Below are 15,358 nucleotides of genomic sequence, written 5' to 3'. Positions count from 1 at the left end.
CAGACACAAATAGTTTTGTAAACTGTATCTCTGCATCCATTTTCACAAGTAACTTTAGGCAGTTTTATTACTTATAAGTAATCTGATATACTAGTGTTCTAAGAAGAATGCAAAACTATTGATGGCACTGCACTGTGGTCACCTAACATCTAAGCTATTATAGAATATACTTGTTTTTCATCAGTCAGCATTGATGCCCAGCTAAAAATGACAGGCAACATTTAAGAAAGGAAACTATTTAGTGATGTGTATGCCTACATACTATTTTATAAGATGTGCTTCTCCGATGAAAATATATCAGATTTCTGGTACTATTTTGTTGGGAACGTCTGTTGTTATATGTGTTCATTCTAAATTTGAAATGTGTCCGAGCATCACATCACTACAATGATAAACGTCTAATTACATTTTATTTCATTTATGTTTTGTTTTGTATGTTGCTTGTCCTTTTTTTTTAAACCCTGCCCAATGTCTCCATAATCTTGTCATTTATTTTCTTGCTCTTTATTTTTCTTTAACTATGAGTGGAATTATTGTCTTCCTGTCTCCATATTCAGGTAGTGTCAGTGGCTGAGTATCACCGCAGGATCGATGCTTTAAATAGTGAAGAACTGCGCACACTCTGCAGACGTCTCAAGGTGCTCTCTTAAGTAGTTAACCAGCCCTCATCCAGAGGCTAGAACTTCTTTCTCTGTAGTGTCCTTGATCAGACTAGTCTCATATTCATTGTGTTCGTCTTGGTTACAACACTGCAAGAACCCAGCAGAAAATTCATTCCTCATGAATTTGTTTCCCTTATGTAGTGGTATGGCTGAATGCTATGACATTTGTGGCAAGTGGTTCACTTCTAGAGCTTAGCCAAACTTTTGCAACTTTCAATGTTCATGTCAAAATTGTAATGCATGCAAATTTTGCATGCAAAGATCTATTAAAATAAAGTGCTTTTTCACGTTTTGTCCAAATCCTGGATGCTAGTTACAGATCAGATAAAGCCAAAGGAAAGCTCCCCAAGGCAAGGCTGCTTTTAATGCTCATGGGAACTACATAGACCCTGAGCAAGCACACGGAACACAGCTTGAGAATCTCTCTACTATTCTGACCAGAAGATGTGTGGTTACTGAAGACTGTTCAACCAGGTCCCGGCTCCCCTAAGCCAAACCTCATGCAGGATTCCTTTTTATGCTCTTGGTATGTTTTTCTCCATCCTCTGTGGCTGTAGACAGGGTTGGCAGGCTCGCAGTAAAGGAACTCCACGTAAACTTTAGCTGTGGGTTGGGATAGCTTCCCAAGGTTCACTGTGGCCGAAGGGATTGGCTGCGCTGTACCACTGAATCTTAAAAATCAGCACCTTTGCTTTTTAGAATTCAGGACCTGGACAAAAAAAAGGGGGTGAAATTTGGGGCTAGTAGGTGAAACCATGCCATAAAATGGAGGCAATAACAGAAGTGAAAATAGAACTAAAAAAACTGTTTTGGCTCAGCTCTAATTATTTTATACCCAAGGGAATTTTCTATTTATTTATTGAAGTTTTGCTCTCGTTGCTGCAGATATTTTCTAGACTGCTGAGGAGTTACTTCACAGCTTGGGATGGAAGTTTGCGTTGAATTAAGAGCATTTCAAAAGAGAATGCAAAGAGCTTGCTTTAGCCCCAATTCCCAACTGCAATATTAGTTAAACCCCCTTTAAATGTTTGTGAAGGATCATCTGTATCATTGGCCACAAGTCAGAAAGCTTAGCCCTATGTAGAAGTGCCCTATGTATGGCTCAACACCGAAGAGGCTAGTTTTTCTCATACTTTGCACTGGCCAAATGGTACCCCTTGTCTTGAGTCAAAAGAACAGACTGGATGTACAATTTTATTCCCCCTTTACTCCACTGCTTTAAGCTTCTTGGGTAATGCCAACCCTTTCTAAGCTTCTTGCCATCACTTTTGCATTCTCAGCAGATACACTTCTTTCCGCTTTGGCATATGTACACATGAAGATAGTTGTGTACATTGTTGCTGAAAGCATATCTTTAAAACTGCACGAGCATTTTCTAAAGCTTGAAGAAATAAACCGCATTGAATATTATCAAATGAATAATAAAAGCTCTGATCCAGAGCTTGGCTAAGCATTTGGATTTTAAGCCTCTATAATGCCATTCACTTCAGTCTGAGTAAATCAGTATAAATCCAAATATGTTTCAACTTAACTGAGATATGGACTGAACTGAAAGGGTTTTCTAAAATCTTTGTCTTTCTGGCTAATATTTACATTTGGCTAAATGTGGAAGAAAATGCTTTCATTGCTTTCCTAATTCTGCTTACCAGAAAAGCTAATGTTTCAAGTGGTGCCTTATTGACCTATTTTATGCTATCTAGCAATGAGCTAAGAGTCCCGATAATGTGAGTCAAGGATACTTTTTCTGCTTTGGGATAATGTCTTTAATAGGTTCAATGTTCCAAAAGATAGCCTCTTATAATTGTGGATATAATTTAGTATGGGGAAAGAATAGATGGGGGAACCAACATTTTATTATATTCCTATGGGTAAAAATGTCACTTGGGCGGTTCAGCAAAATACCTGTTTGCATATGAATTATTTGCTAACTTTGGATGCTGAATTGCTTGTACTTTTCAGATATTTGTATTCATATTTCAGAATACGATCAATAGATAAACTTGGTTGTTGTACAATAGCTGGAAATATATAAATAGCACCTGCCACTATACAGTAGGAAGGAGAGCTAAAATAATGCTTGATAAACTTTATCTTTTCCTTCTCCAAAGAGAAATTATGGCACAGCCAGTACAGACCCCTGGACTTAAACACAGTCAGGGGATAGGATGGGCTTCAGGACTGCAATTTTTTTCTTCTCTTAATTGTAGTGAAACTTTTTGCCAGCAGCATCACTGGTTAACATTTTTGAGACAAATGCACCACATCCTGCAACTATACTATAACTTTCTCTAGCTTGTAACCAATGTGTATGTTTGAATTCCTTTTTGTTTTGTGTGATAATACTTCTTTCTTAGAAGAAGTGGGAAAACTTTTACATGGAATGGGTATTTAACATTTTCACTCAACTCGTTAACCACAAACTATAGCCAAGAACAAACCTTGTGGTTAGCCTGGAGGGGTACAGCTCATGGTCAGCGAGGAGAGAGCTTAACTATGAGCCTGAGTTTGGATAACATGTTAAGCCAAACCATTTTTTTACTTTACATGTCAACATCTGCAGATTCTGCTATACAAAGGTTGCAAGAATAATAAAAAAAGACCAGGAAGGAGATAAAAGAGCCATGCGCTCAGTAAACTGCATAGCTCAGTACGCTTGGGTTGCTTATGTGTTAAAGAATATCTCTGACGTCTTTGTTCCTTTTCCTTGAATTGAGAAGGTTTGTTTAGGGAGGGTTTCTAACAAAGTTTTTTTAAATGTAAAATCAAAAGTAGAGAAAAAAGGAAAACCCAAACAAAGTTACAAAACATAGGAGCAGTACAGATTTATTTTACAAACAAACAAACAAACAGAGAGCAGGTAATGGAAGAAAAAAATAAAAGGAGCAAGACACATCATGATCACCAAACTTGGCAATTTGGTGGCGAAGATTTGACATGAAAGAAATGAAATCCCACCAAACTGCATAGGAATGTTCTTGGTTTTCCTTATCCTTTGAAACATGTTTGTGAGTTATTTTCTCTGAAATATTGTTGTACCACAAGGAGAGATTTTAAAGACCTATAGTGTCTTTTATTTCTGAGCCACAAAAGTTCTCACTGCAGCCAGCTGCCACGTAATTCCTTAGGTCATCCCACAAGTTCAAAAGGGCATTGTGGGAAAACATGGATAGGACATTTAATAATAATTACTAATAATAATACATCTTTAAAATCTCGGTCCAAAATTTGGATGCCATAGGGCATTCCCACCCATAAATGAAGTTTCGAAAGATAAATGTGTTTCAGAAAATAATTGTGTTTTACACACACACACACACACACACACACACACCACATACATACATACATACATACATAATGGTTCTGCAGGGATGCCAACTTAAATGAAATATTGCGGGGGCCCAGGTAAGCCCCTCCCCACATAGTCGATCACATGACACTGTGCACGCACATCATTTGAATAGCAATGCCCAGACCCCTCAAATATTTTATTGCGGGGACCAAAGCTCCCACAGCCCCTAGGAGTTGGCTTCAGAAAACAGTTATAGCAACTTATATGATCATACGTAAATGGCAACAGGAATGTGTCCAGGAAGGTGGAAAAAGTATATTTAAAGAAATCTTGAGCTGTACTACAAAGCGAGCTGATGTTTCTTGCTTACCGTAGATTCCGGGGTATAAGGCGACTTTTTAACCCTGTAAAAGAGGTTAAAAAGTCAGGGGTCATCTTATACGCCAGGTATAAGGTAGGCGGGCTCCATGCTTAGGAAGCAGCAGTGGGCAGGCTCAGCTCCACACCGGGCGGCTTTCTCCCAGTGCAGAGCTGAGCCCGCCCCCGTTGCTGCTTCGGAAGCAGCAGCAGCGAACCGGCAGGCTCAGCTCCGTGCCGGGTGGCTTTCTCCCGGCGCGGAGCTGCCCAGCATATTAGGCGACTGGGCATATTAGACGACCCCCCAAATTGCAGCTGCATCACTATCCCCATAGCCCATGCTTTGCATGAAATCTTTTCCCACCCTGCGGTTTTAAAGCTGTTTGGTAGATGTCCATTTTCTTGTTTTGGGATCTGCCACAGGAATGTGTAATTCTACCCTAAGTAAGTACACTGTGCCAATCAGTAAGGTGACATTTCCAAAAGAGAGAATAAACTCCTTTTTTACTAAATTCACCAAAATTAGAATGGAAGCTTTTTGGTGTGTATTTATGTACTTAATCTGAGCGCTGGAATGCACTCATCATATTTTGTTCTGATGTACAATATTCAGAAATCAAGCTCGGGACACACAAAACAATTTTGCTTATTTGCTACAGAAGTTGGCTATGCACAACACTTACTGACTGATACTCCTCCCTAAGATGTTTTTCGGCTTTTAAAAATAGTTGTCTTAAAGTGGCAAACATTATGCTGTGCTCAAAGGGGAGGGCAGGTGGCCCAGTCGAGGCATTGCAGGGAGAAATACAGGTGTATTTATCAGCATTTGAATCACTGATGAGTACATTTGTCATTTGCATTTCATCAGTGGGAAGAAACTGCTTGCTACTTGGGGTGGATGGTGAAGTGTACTGTGGCTCCTGTTTGGGGGTCAGTTTCTATGCATCCTTTAAATGTAAACACAAATTAATATATTATTAACTAGAAAAATATGAATAGATCACCCCCCCCCCCCCTTTTAAGAGCCTGGCTAAACTTGATGGTTGATTATTTTTGTGTTGGGTTATCTTAAATCGCAGAAAGCTGGAGATTGGGGAGATCCAATTTAAACAGCAAAATAGTCTCCTCCCAGTGTGGTTTTCTCCCAATTGGGCTAGCATGGTCCTTCACCTTCCTTCCTTCCTTCCTTCCTTCCTTCCTTCCTTCCTTCCTTCCTTCCTTTGAATGATGGGACTGGTGCAGACAATAATTTGCTACCATCTGTCTATGGCCCTGTGCCATGCCAGTTGAAAATATTCTGCAAGCGGTTAAAAACTTTTATTTCAAATATTACAGAAGATATGTGATGAGGAAAAAAGCCAGAAGCTATTTTAATATGTCATTCAATGTACTGTATACTGGAGCATGTTGTGGCTATCTTACAATAGGGAAGAGTATAGTTGTATAGGTCTTGAAAGCTTTAACAAGTGTTTTCAGATTTTCAGATATGTTGCATGGTATTTTGAATGCTTATTTAATTTTTCCTCCATCTTTGCAGATCACCACAAGGGAAGATACACCTTCAACACAGGGAACGATAAAGGCGACCCTGGAGCCTGAGGCATTTCGGCCAAATCTTAATGACCCCAGTGAATTGTTACAACCGGAGCAAATTGAAAAGGTATGAAATAAGAAAGGTATGCCGGTCCTCAAAATGATAGCTATGACATTTTATTCAACATTGCTGTAAAAAGCTGAAGTGTTGAAGTAAATATTGCACTCCTCCTCCTGAAGATGCTGGTATAAACAAGTTACCAAAAATCAATTAAGCATAAAAGGAGGAAATTGTTCATGTGATTGGTTTATTGAAGTAATACATCCTGGCTCCAAAATACTTCTGGTAAGGTTCAGAACTAGTTAAGTTAGTTCTAGTCTATAATTCATATTTGTGCTCCTTCTCTCTGTATAATAATTTTATGAATAATCCACTTAGGGTGGACTAAAAATTATATGTACTGTATCTGGTTGTTAATACAGGATAAGATGTTCTTTAACTGAGGATGAGGGGAGGGTACTATTTATTATGGCTATATCTTATCTCCAGCATCAGAGGTGGTGGAGAGCACAGGTGTTGTTGGCCTCCTGTCCAGCTTTTGTGCTTTCCATGGGTATCTGTTTGGCCACTGTGAAAACATGAAGTGATCGTGACCGACCATGACTTAGTCAGTAACTGGGTGCCATGGGAATGTGTCCCACAATTTACAGTATGTCTAGATGGTTCAGCAAGTAATAGAAAATGAAAGGTGAAGTTCTGATCTTTACCGTATCCTGTTTGAGACCTGTGTTAGTTTACAAAACATCTGCTGGACATTCAACAAAACAATTTAGGTCCCCTGAATTGTTTCTGATGTGGGCAAGACAGACTGTCCTTTGTGCCTAACAGCCCAATCCTAAATGCTTTTAGTTGGAAGTAAATCCCTGTGACTTTAGCTCAAGCAAGTAACTTTAAAAATACAGCTTGTCCCATTTGTTGTTGTTGGTTTGAAATTAAATATTATGACCATTTTGTGTAAAGCAGTTTTAAGTGTTGGACTTGAAGTAATGAACTACAACAGTCTAGCACAGGGGTCTGCAACCCGTGGCTCCGGAGCTGCATGTGGCTCTTTTACACCTTTGCTGTGGCTCCGGGGCGGATACTAGCGAGGGGAGGAGGCGCATTGTGCGCCCCGACACTCCCCACTGTGGCGGGCGCTGTCCTGGCTGTGACGTCGCATGGGGGCGGAGCGTGCGTTAGTCACGCACCGTCCCGACGTCACCTTCCCGCCCACTGTCAGATCGGAGGGCAGTGGCGCGCATGCAGGTCTACGACTGCGAGGAGGAAGATGACGTCCCTGTTTTGGACCCCCGGTAGGCCAGCCATGGATAAAGGCAAGAAAAGAAAAATTTCTGAAGAAAACAGAGTGTTTAATGATACATGGACAGAATCATTTGCATTCTCTACTGACAAGACTGGTTTACCAGTATGCTTAATATATGTTATATTTGTTTTAAATGTCGCAATGGTTTTGCGGCTCCCAGGTTTTTTTTCTTCGGAAACGGGTCCAAGTGGCTCTTTTTGTCTTAAAGGTTGCAGACCCCTGGTCTAGCAGAAGGAAGATAGGTCATATGTGTCTGAATTGTCTCATCCTAAAGATTTATTATTATTATTATTATTATTATTATTATTATTATTATTATTAAAAAATTAATTAATCCAGTATATTCAGTATGCATGCATTATTTGCATCTGTGTTTTTTATTAGCTCACAAAACATCTTCCACCACGAACTATTGGGTATCCATGGACCCTTGTCTACAGTACTGCAAAGCATGGCATGAGCTTGAAGACCCTGTACAGAACCATGATGGGGCTGGACACACCAGTACTAATGGTAATCAAAGACAGTGATGGACAGGTAAGGAAACAATGAACACTATTCTTCCCCTCTCTCCCCCATCAAACAAACCCCAAAGTTTAAAACCTCTTGAATTAGCCATCGTATAGCGTAGCTTCATTTTACATTAATCACAGGAGAGGAGCAATGAGCCAGTGCTGAGTTTCTCTGCTTAACTTTAATGGAGCAGGGGGCTGGAGAAAAGTAGCCAGAAGCTGTTGCTTGCGTGTGTTTCTGCAATCCTTTCTATCTTTTTCCTGTCTCTGGAGAAACTTCAGAAGTCTCAACACGCAGAGGCTGGTCTACATGTGACTACTCTAGATAGGGGGAATATGACATATAGCAAGATTTTTTTGGTATTGGGATCCTGTGGCCCTTTAAAGGATAGCAAATTTATTGTGCTGTAGGAAGTAGTATTTTGTCTATGAAAATACTTAGGTGTCAATTTCACCTCCCACAATTTATTTATTTTTTAAATAGGGTGCTAAAAGAAGACTCTTGTGTTACAACCACATAGAGCCCCAAACCTTAAGACCTGGGTGTATATTGTATCTATATAGTGGCTTTTTAATGTGCCATAGTCATGCATTGGCCATTTGCAGCAAAACATCAGAACTAACTTTACTAATGTCACTAGGTTTTGTTTTTTCCTGATTTGGAAATACAGATCTCTGTGGTTCACAATGCTCTTCTCAAGCACAAGGTGAATGTTGGGCTGTAAAAGCACTTCTGCACCTCTAATTTCGGTCCTTAGGGAAAAACACAGGTGTGCTATGATTACTGCTTCTGCTTTCCTTCATTCTCCTGAGAAGGGTTATACAGGGCCACAGGAGATAGATAGCACCCCAGAGTTGCATTTTATGGTGTTGCGTTTTGGCAGCTGCACATTTCTTGCTCTGAGCCAATAAAACAGCAGCATGTCTTGTACTGTAGCAGAATAGGAAAGCAGAGGTAGTGAGGTGGAGGAGGAAGGGTGGAGCTCAGTTGAGCAGGACAAGGCTCAAGATTGTTCTATTGTGTTTTCAGGAAGCTGATTCGCTTGTATAAGAGGCACACTGAATCAGCATGCCTGCTGAAAGCAAGCTAAATTCGTTGCAGTGATCCTACTCTGATAACTGCTGTCCCAAATTGGCTAATCATCACAGACATTAACAATAGCAGTCAGTCACTGCTATTATTTTTATTTTGTTATTTTTTTGCACCAATAAGTACCTCTTTTTGTGTTTCCTGAGTTGATTCTCTGGTTCCTAAGCAAACTGCCATCCGGAATTGTCTTGGAAAAATAGTTACATTAAATACCTTCCTGAAGATAATATTATCTCAGCATTGTAAGTAAGGAGAAGTAAGGAGAAGAGAAATTAATGGAGGGATCTAATTTAATCTGGACATGAAGGAAGACTGTATCAGAGTTCTAATTGTACTGCTTACAGATATATTAAGGAAATAAATCTCATGAACACCAGATCATTTTAATTATTATTTTTCTAGATCTTTGGGGCACTAGCTTCCGAACCCTTTAAAGTGAGTGATGGTTTTTATGGCACTGGAGAAACCTTTCTTTTTACTTTTTGTCCAGATTTTGAGGTAAGGACTAAAAGAGGTTGGTTGATACAATACTGCATAATTAACATGTGAATTTTATGCTTTTAACTTGATATTTATCTTAAAAGCCCACCTCAGAGAATATGTAGAGTTAAGTTTTTGTCAGCTTTCTATAACTTCTGCTTTTGATTGTAATTTTAATGTTTTGCTTTATTTGTCTGTGGACTTCACTCTAATAAAGCAATTCTTTAAAAAATTGCCCTAAGATGGAATGTCATTGAACTGCAAGATTATGTGTCATCTTCTTAAAATAAGATAAACCTGGTATGAGTGTGCATATAATATTCTATACTAATAATTGACTTCAGTTATTGCCCATAAGCCCCTGAATGACTTGGAAGGGAATTATTACTTAAAGGACCTTCAGATCTAGCTCAGAGGGTCTGCTTCAGTGAGCATATGTAACAGTGACTTCTCAGTTATGAAATTCATTTTCTGTAGAGGACTTAAACATACTCAGTGGCCACGGAATGCCAAATTTCAGGGTGGCATTCAGCTAAGTTTTACTTAGAATTGGCCCACTGAAATTAATGAATGTGACAAGTTATGTCCGTTAATTTTTATGGGTCTACTATGAGTAAATCTTAACTGAAAACCTCTCTGTCTCTTTGAGGAAAAATCAAGAAACCTGGGAAGGGTGGATAATAGACTTATAGATAGGGTTCCTGAGGGTCATCTAGTCCAACCTTCAATGCAGGAATAGTATGGATATCCTGGAAGAAGGCATAGGAGGCTCATGCTGTGACGTTTTGTAGCAGGTCCTGCTTATAAAGTATTATCCATAGCACTCTCTGAAACAAAAACCATTGATGTTGCTTTACTCCCCTCCCACCCCCAGCCATTTTTTCCCTGGGGGTCGTAATTTCACATAATCACTGTGTTTGGCTGTTGTTTTTTCATTCTTTTAACATTAGACTTTCACGTGGACTGGGGACAACATGTTCTTTCTTAAAGGCGACATGGATGCCCTAGCTTTTGGTGGCGGAGGGTGAGTGATGAATTTATTTATTTTCTTACTAAGGATTGATTTTTATGGTGGGTTCCCCTTCCACCAGATAAAGCCCTCAGATACAGAAGTGGTATGCTGTTAACTATATTGAACCTTGTAGCTATGATACTTGAATAATAAAACATTACTTTGAAGGAATTATGCAGTCCTGATTATAAATGCAGCTCTTACAGCCTTTTTTCATATATATACTCACTTTGAAGTGGTCTTCTTAAGACACTGTACCATTTCTCCTCTTCTATCTGCTTCTAGACATCTTAATGCTTTTGCTTCTTGATAAATCTATACACTTACCAGTGTTTGCAAATAGAATTTTTTGGGTCACATCCAAGAATTACCGTATTTTTTGCTCTATAAGACTTACTTTTTCCCTCCTAAAAAGTAAGGGGGAATGTGTGTCTTATGGAGCGAATGCAGGCTGCGCAGCTATCCCAGAAGCCAGAACAGCAAGAGGGATCGCTGCTTTCGCTGCGCAGAGATCCCTCTTGTTGTTCTAGCTTCTGAGATTCAGAATATTTTTTTTCTTGTTTTCCTCCTCCAAAAACGAGGTGCGTCTTGTGGTCTGGTGTGTCTTATAGAGCGAAAAATATGGTAATCCCCTTTGTTCATGGCCATGTTGACTTCTTTTACATTAAATATTGTTTCCGAGCTATCATTTCCTATAGTATTTCCTTCTCTCTCCCATATAACCTTCATTCACAGTTTCAGTTGAAATGGAATATTCCCTTCATATGAACAGAATGTCCAAGGGCAGCGAGATATGGAGAGAAGAGTGGGAGGTGAAGCAATGTAGAGAGAATAGCTCTAAGGCAGGAATCTGATGCTGTGGGAGTGCAGTTCCCATCATCCCTGACATTTGCAGCTGTTGAGAGTTGAAATCCCCCCCCCCAAAAAAAAATAACGCATTTGGAGGGTCACCAGTTCCCTATTGCACTGCCTTCTGCAATCTGGTGCCCTCCAGATGTTAGATTTAGTGCAGGTATAGCATAACGGCTAGCACACTGAGCTGTGAATTCAAAACTGCATTTCAAACATTTGGAACTTTCTATGTAGCCTAAGGTGAGCCACTATTGCTTCAACTTCATCTTCATTCCTTGTGCAACACAGGAGAGATGAATACTGACCTGTCTCACAGGATTGTTCTAATGATTGCCAGAAGATTGTGTGTGAAGCACATTGAACACATATAAATTCTATGTGGTGTTTGCAGATTAACAGTGATGTGCTGATCCATTTTTATGCAAGTTCCCAAGTTTGCTTTTTTCCTGCCCAGGACCTCTCATCTTCTGCCAAATTTTCTGAACCTTTCCCTCAGGTGTTTCAGTACTAGATGAATACAAGGAAGACTGGATTCATGTTTTATTAGATCAAAAACTACTTAGTGATGGACCAGGTTGCATTTCTGTACTGTGCTCTGTCTGCAGGTGCCAAACTTCAGTAGTGTGTGTAACTAAATAGGTGTAACTTAATGCTACTTGATTAGTCTCTGTTCACCCTTCAGTTAAAAGGGATGCAGAAATATTTATGGCAAGGAAAGAATTCCTAGCAAAATGTGCTGGTTTCAAATGCAGTTGCAATTGTGTTTGGGGATGGAAAGGAAATGGAACATGCCTGTTGTTCTTGAGTTCTAATCATGTATGTGTTAATTCATGTAAGGAGGGTGGCTTTCTACTGTGGATAAATAATTCTTTTTCCATATTCCAGGGGTGAATTTGCACTTTGGCTCGATGGCGATCTCTACCATGGAAGAAGTCATTCTTGCAAAACATTTGGGAATCGCATTCTTTCTAAGAAAGAAGATTTCATTATTCAAGACATTGAAATTTGGGGCTTTGAATAAAATATAAACTGCTACTACAAAAGGTTGTCCCAAACCTGAAATGGATCAGTGCAGCTCAAAAAGCCCTTGAAGCAATATAATGCAGCAATGCCTTTCAAAATTCTCTGCATGGCCATCTAAATACCTTTACATAAAACATTATTTAGGTTATTTTTAATCAGCCTGCTATATTTTTTGAAGGATGTAGCTCTCATAAGTCATAATTGGAGTTTTTACTTTATAGGGGAAGATAGGTCTCTCGTCATGTGGCTTGTCATCCCTGGGTTCCCCTCCCCCCATCCCCACTACTCCGAAGCTTTCTTATACTCTTTTGGGCTATTTCATCGAGAAAACATTTATTTACACAAACTGTAGTGAAACATGTCCCTATGGGTCTAAATAAGAGAGAAATGGAGATTCTGAAATTTTTGACAGTGATCAGTCTGGGCCATTATTATTTTTTAACCATTCAGATGGTGCCACTTACTAGGCAAAGTATTCATCCACATTCAACGGTGTCATTTCCTTTCATGCGTAGAGAATTCATGTCTGTTGTATTTAACAGTAAAAATGTAGCTGCCCTTATTGATTGTATTGAAGTATTTTGCACAAGCTGTTCATGATCTGCAGGATTGGGACAAATGTTGGGTAACGATTGAGCTACATGGTCAAGAGAAACAAAATACCAATGCTCAGTTGGACAAAGTGAGCGTAATGCAGTGGAGAAGTCATAGCTATAGCAGGGGCATTATATGTTCTAAGACTATGAAACAGATGCATTTTTTCCCCAAACAGCATAAAGTGTCAGATATATAGATATATATACTGTTTTATAGTTTTTCTGTTGTAGCTTTGTAGCACATCGTCTCCAAGAATTGCTCCTGTCCAAAAAAAGAGAAAAAATATAGGTGTGGTGTTCTCTCTTTTTTCTTTTGAGTGGATCTATGTTGTAAACTGCAGTTAGCACCAGCTCTGATTCAATGAGGTAATGTACTCTAGGTAGACATTGTAACCCAGTAGACTTGTAATATGCAAACTTTACTGTTCCGTGACCTCAAAATGAAAAACAAGACAGGCTAAAATACAGTTAATCAGTAGCTCTCGTTCACTTTTGTAGGAGAACCGAAAAGCCATTGTGGCAATAATCGCTCAACAACAGTTTGTTTCAAAGCTTATATTCTATGTTTATGCAAAAGCAAAAATTGAAAAAAAAAAGCTGTTAAGTGTGACAGTGAATGATTTTGTGCTGAAATCTCAGCTGTTCCAGATGAACATTGTATATATTTCTTTGTAAATTAATGTTTAAAAGTAGTTTTTGTTATTTTACAGAGAGAGAGAGAGAGAAAGTGTTGATTGACGGGTTGCTTCTAGCACTTTAAATTATTCTAGAAATGGAATAAGAAGCCAAAGGGTTTGGCTTAAATCATTAGCTGTAGTTGTATTGTATGTCGCTAATATAAAGTTCTTTCAGAAGTTCAAACACTTATCGGAAGGATGTTTACTGCTGTGGTAACGGGAAAGGGGATGTTCTATCTCTACAATATGCTCATGCTTAATACAACTAAACATACAGGGCGTCGTTTTCTGTCTCAATGTATAGCTCTTTACTCCTGTTAGAACATAGTACAATATATGTAGATTAAATGTTTACAAATGAAACTGTAAATAAATTAAATGGCTTTTTCTCCCCTTTGGTCTTCCACAGCAGTATTATTGTCTTTGTGGGTTTAAGACTAACTATAAACAATCCTGTAATGGATTTTAAGTACTATAAGGTCATACTGATATAGAGCAAATAAATCTTAAGTACATGTAACATGAAACTTGAGTTGGGACTTTATTTAGACACACAAATTCCCTGAAGGAAAGAAGGAATTGTATGGTTTCAATTTGGATGGGGGACCGCATGTTGGGATTCCTGCATTTTGCAGGGGGTTGGACTAGATGACCCTCGGGATCCCTTCCAACCCTACAATTCGTATGATTCTACCTCTTATTTCCAATTGTCAGAGTGTGAATGCCAGAGCTCAGTAGCAAAAAAATAGCACCATCCATGCACAGGATGGAGGTTTGAGCAGACTTGGGAGGATCCCAAGCTTTGCAGAAATAAAAATTTAAACCCTCTCCTCCCAAAAAACCCCAAGACACCCAGTGAGGACTTAGAATGTTCAGTGGCCGCATTCATGGATGATGAACTGAAAATGGGTTGGAATGGCTATTTGGGGACATTGTCTAGGAATATTCCACATTGCAATATTTTGTTCCAGGCCCCTCTGGTATTTTACCAGTAGTTCCATGCTTCAAATTCTTAACCTCTTGTCAATTTGGGATTTGTCATTTGGGATCAAATGAGAGGGAGGGGCAGGACACATGGCCCAAATTTTTGTCGTCATGAGATTTGAATTGCATTGTGTTTCAGCTGCTCTCCCTGACACCCATGTGTTTATTCTACCAGTATTTGGGGACAATTGCATCCATATTGGAATAACAGAGAACTGAGAAACAGTGTGGGGTATTCAATTAAGTTTTACTCAGAGTAGACCCATTTAAACTAATGACCATGACTAGGATCCATTAAACCCAGTAGGGCTGCTCTCAGTGAAACTTAATTGAATGCCACCCCATGTGATAAGGTTCTAGAAATTGGTGCCCCTGCAAAATGCTATTTGAATTTATTGATTTTTCTTGCCTACCAATGCTTGGCAGAGAACCTATTTCTTCTGAAGTTGAAGCATAGAGGGTGAATGATCTAATATTTTGTCTTTTCATAATAGACAAATTACTTTCCTTAGTATCATTGTAGACAGTATTAGGGGTCAATAGTATCTTACAGGTTTATAAAGGCCCTTTGAAATTTTTACCTATTTAGAATCTTCCTTTAACTCAACAAAAATATTTTTCATTGTAGCTGTATGCAGAGTTCATGTTGATCAATACTTATTGATGATTTTATCTGCAACTGCAGAGTTCGCGTTGATCAATACTTACTGATGATTTTGATTACAATTGCAAATCTTTTCAAGCATCCTCATCTCAGGGGGTTGCTAGACTTATGGTAACTCGAATCAAAGGAACTGAGATAACTAACAGCTATGATATTTGCATGGAATGTCCATGTTCAGAGGTGATACAACTCTGGCTACTGGTCACAGGTAGGGCTGTTCCCTTCTGTGATGCTTATAAGTTCTTGGTGGGCATTTTGCT

At 39.1% G+C, this 15,358-nt stretch overlaps 1 protein-coding gene and 1 long non-coding RNA gene across 16 annotated transcripts in view; both read left to right on the top strand.

Annotated features, from left to right (window-relative positions):
* OXR1 (oxidation resistance 1) overlaps nt 1-13,977 on the top strand; it is a 232,790-nt gene extending 218,813 nt beyond the window's left edge. For 11 of the 15 annotated variants that reach the window (XM_083450506.1, XM_083450502.1, XM_083450505.1 and 8 more), the window contains 6 exons: nt 558-638; nt 5,849-5,971; nt 7,593-7,745; nt 9,213-9,308; nt 10,241-10,314; nt 12,040-13,977. In XM_083450506.1, coding sequence (XP_083306632.1) covers nt 558-638; nt 5,849-5,971; nt 7,593-7,745; nt 9,213-9,308; nt 10,241-10,314; nt 12,040-12,175 — 663 coding nt within the window. In that variant the 3' untranslated portion in view covers nt 12,176-13,977. The remainder of the gene's footprint in view (nt 1-557; nt 639-5,848; nt 5,972-7,592; nt 7,746-9,212; nt 9,309-10,240; nt 10,315-12,039) is intronic. The other 4 variants (XM_083450507.1, XM_083450498.1, XM_083450497.1 and 1 more) reach the window with 1 other exon arrangement.
* Nucleotides 10,323-11,221, top strand: LOC310682254. The gene is made up of 2 exons (XR_014513817.1): nt 10,323-10,655; nt 10,914-11,221. It is a non-coding gene; the product is annotated as an uncharacterized lncRNA (long non-coding RNA).
* Nucleotides 13,978-15,358: the final 1,381 nt, after the last annotated feature.

The sequence above is a fragment of the Podarcis tiliguerta genome, assembly GCF_965153285.1.
Source record: "Podarcis tiliguerta genome assembly, chromosome: 7".
Taxonomy (NCBI): Eukaryota; Metazoa; Chordata; class Lepidosauria; order Squamata; family Lacertidae; genus Podarcis; species Podarcis tiliguerta.
This window is presented reverse-complemented; position numbering and strand designations above follow the sequence as displayed.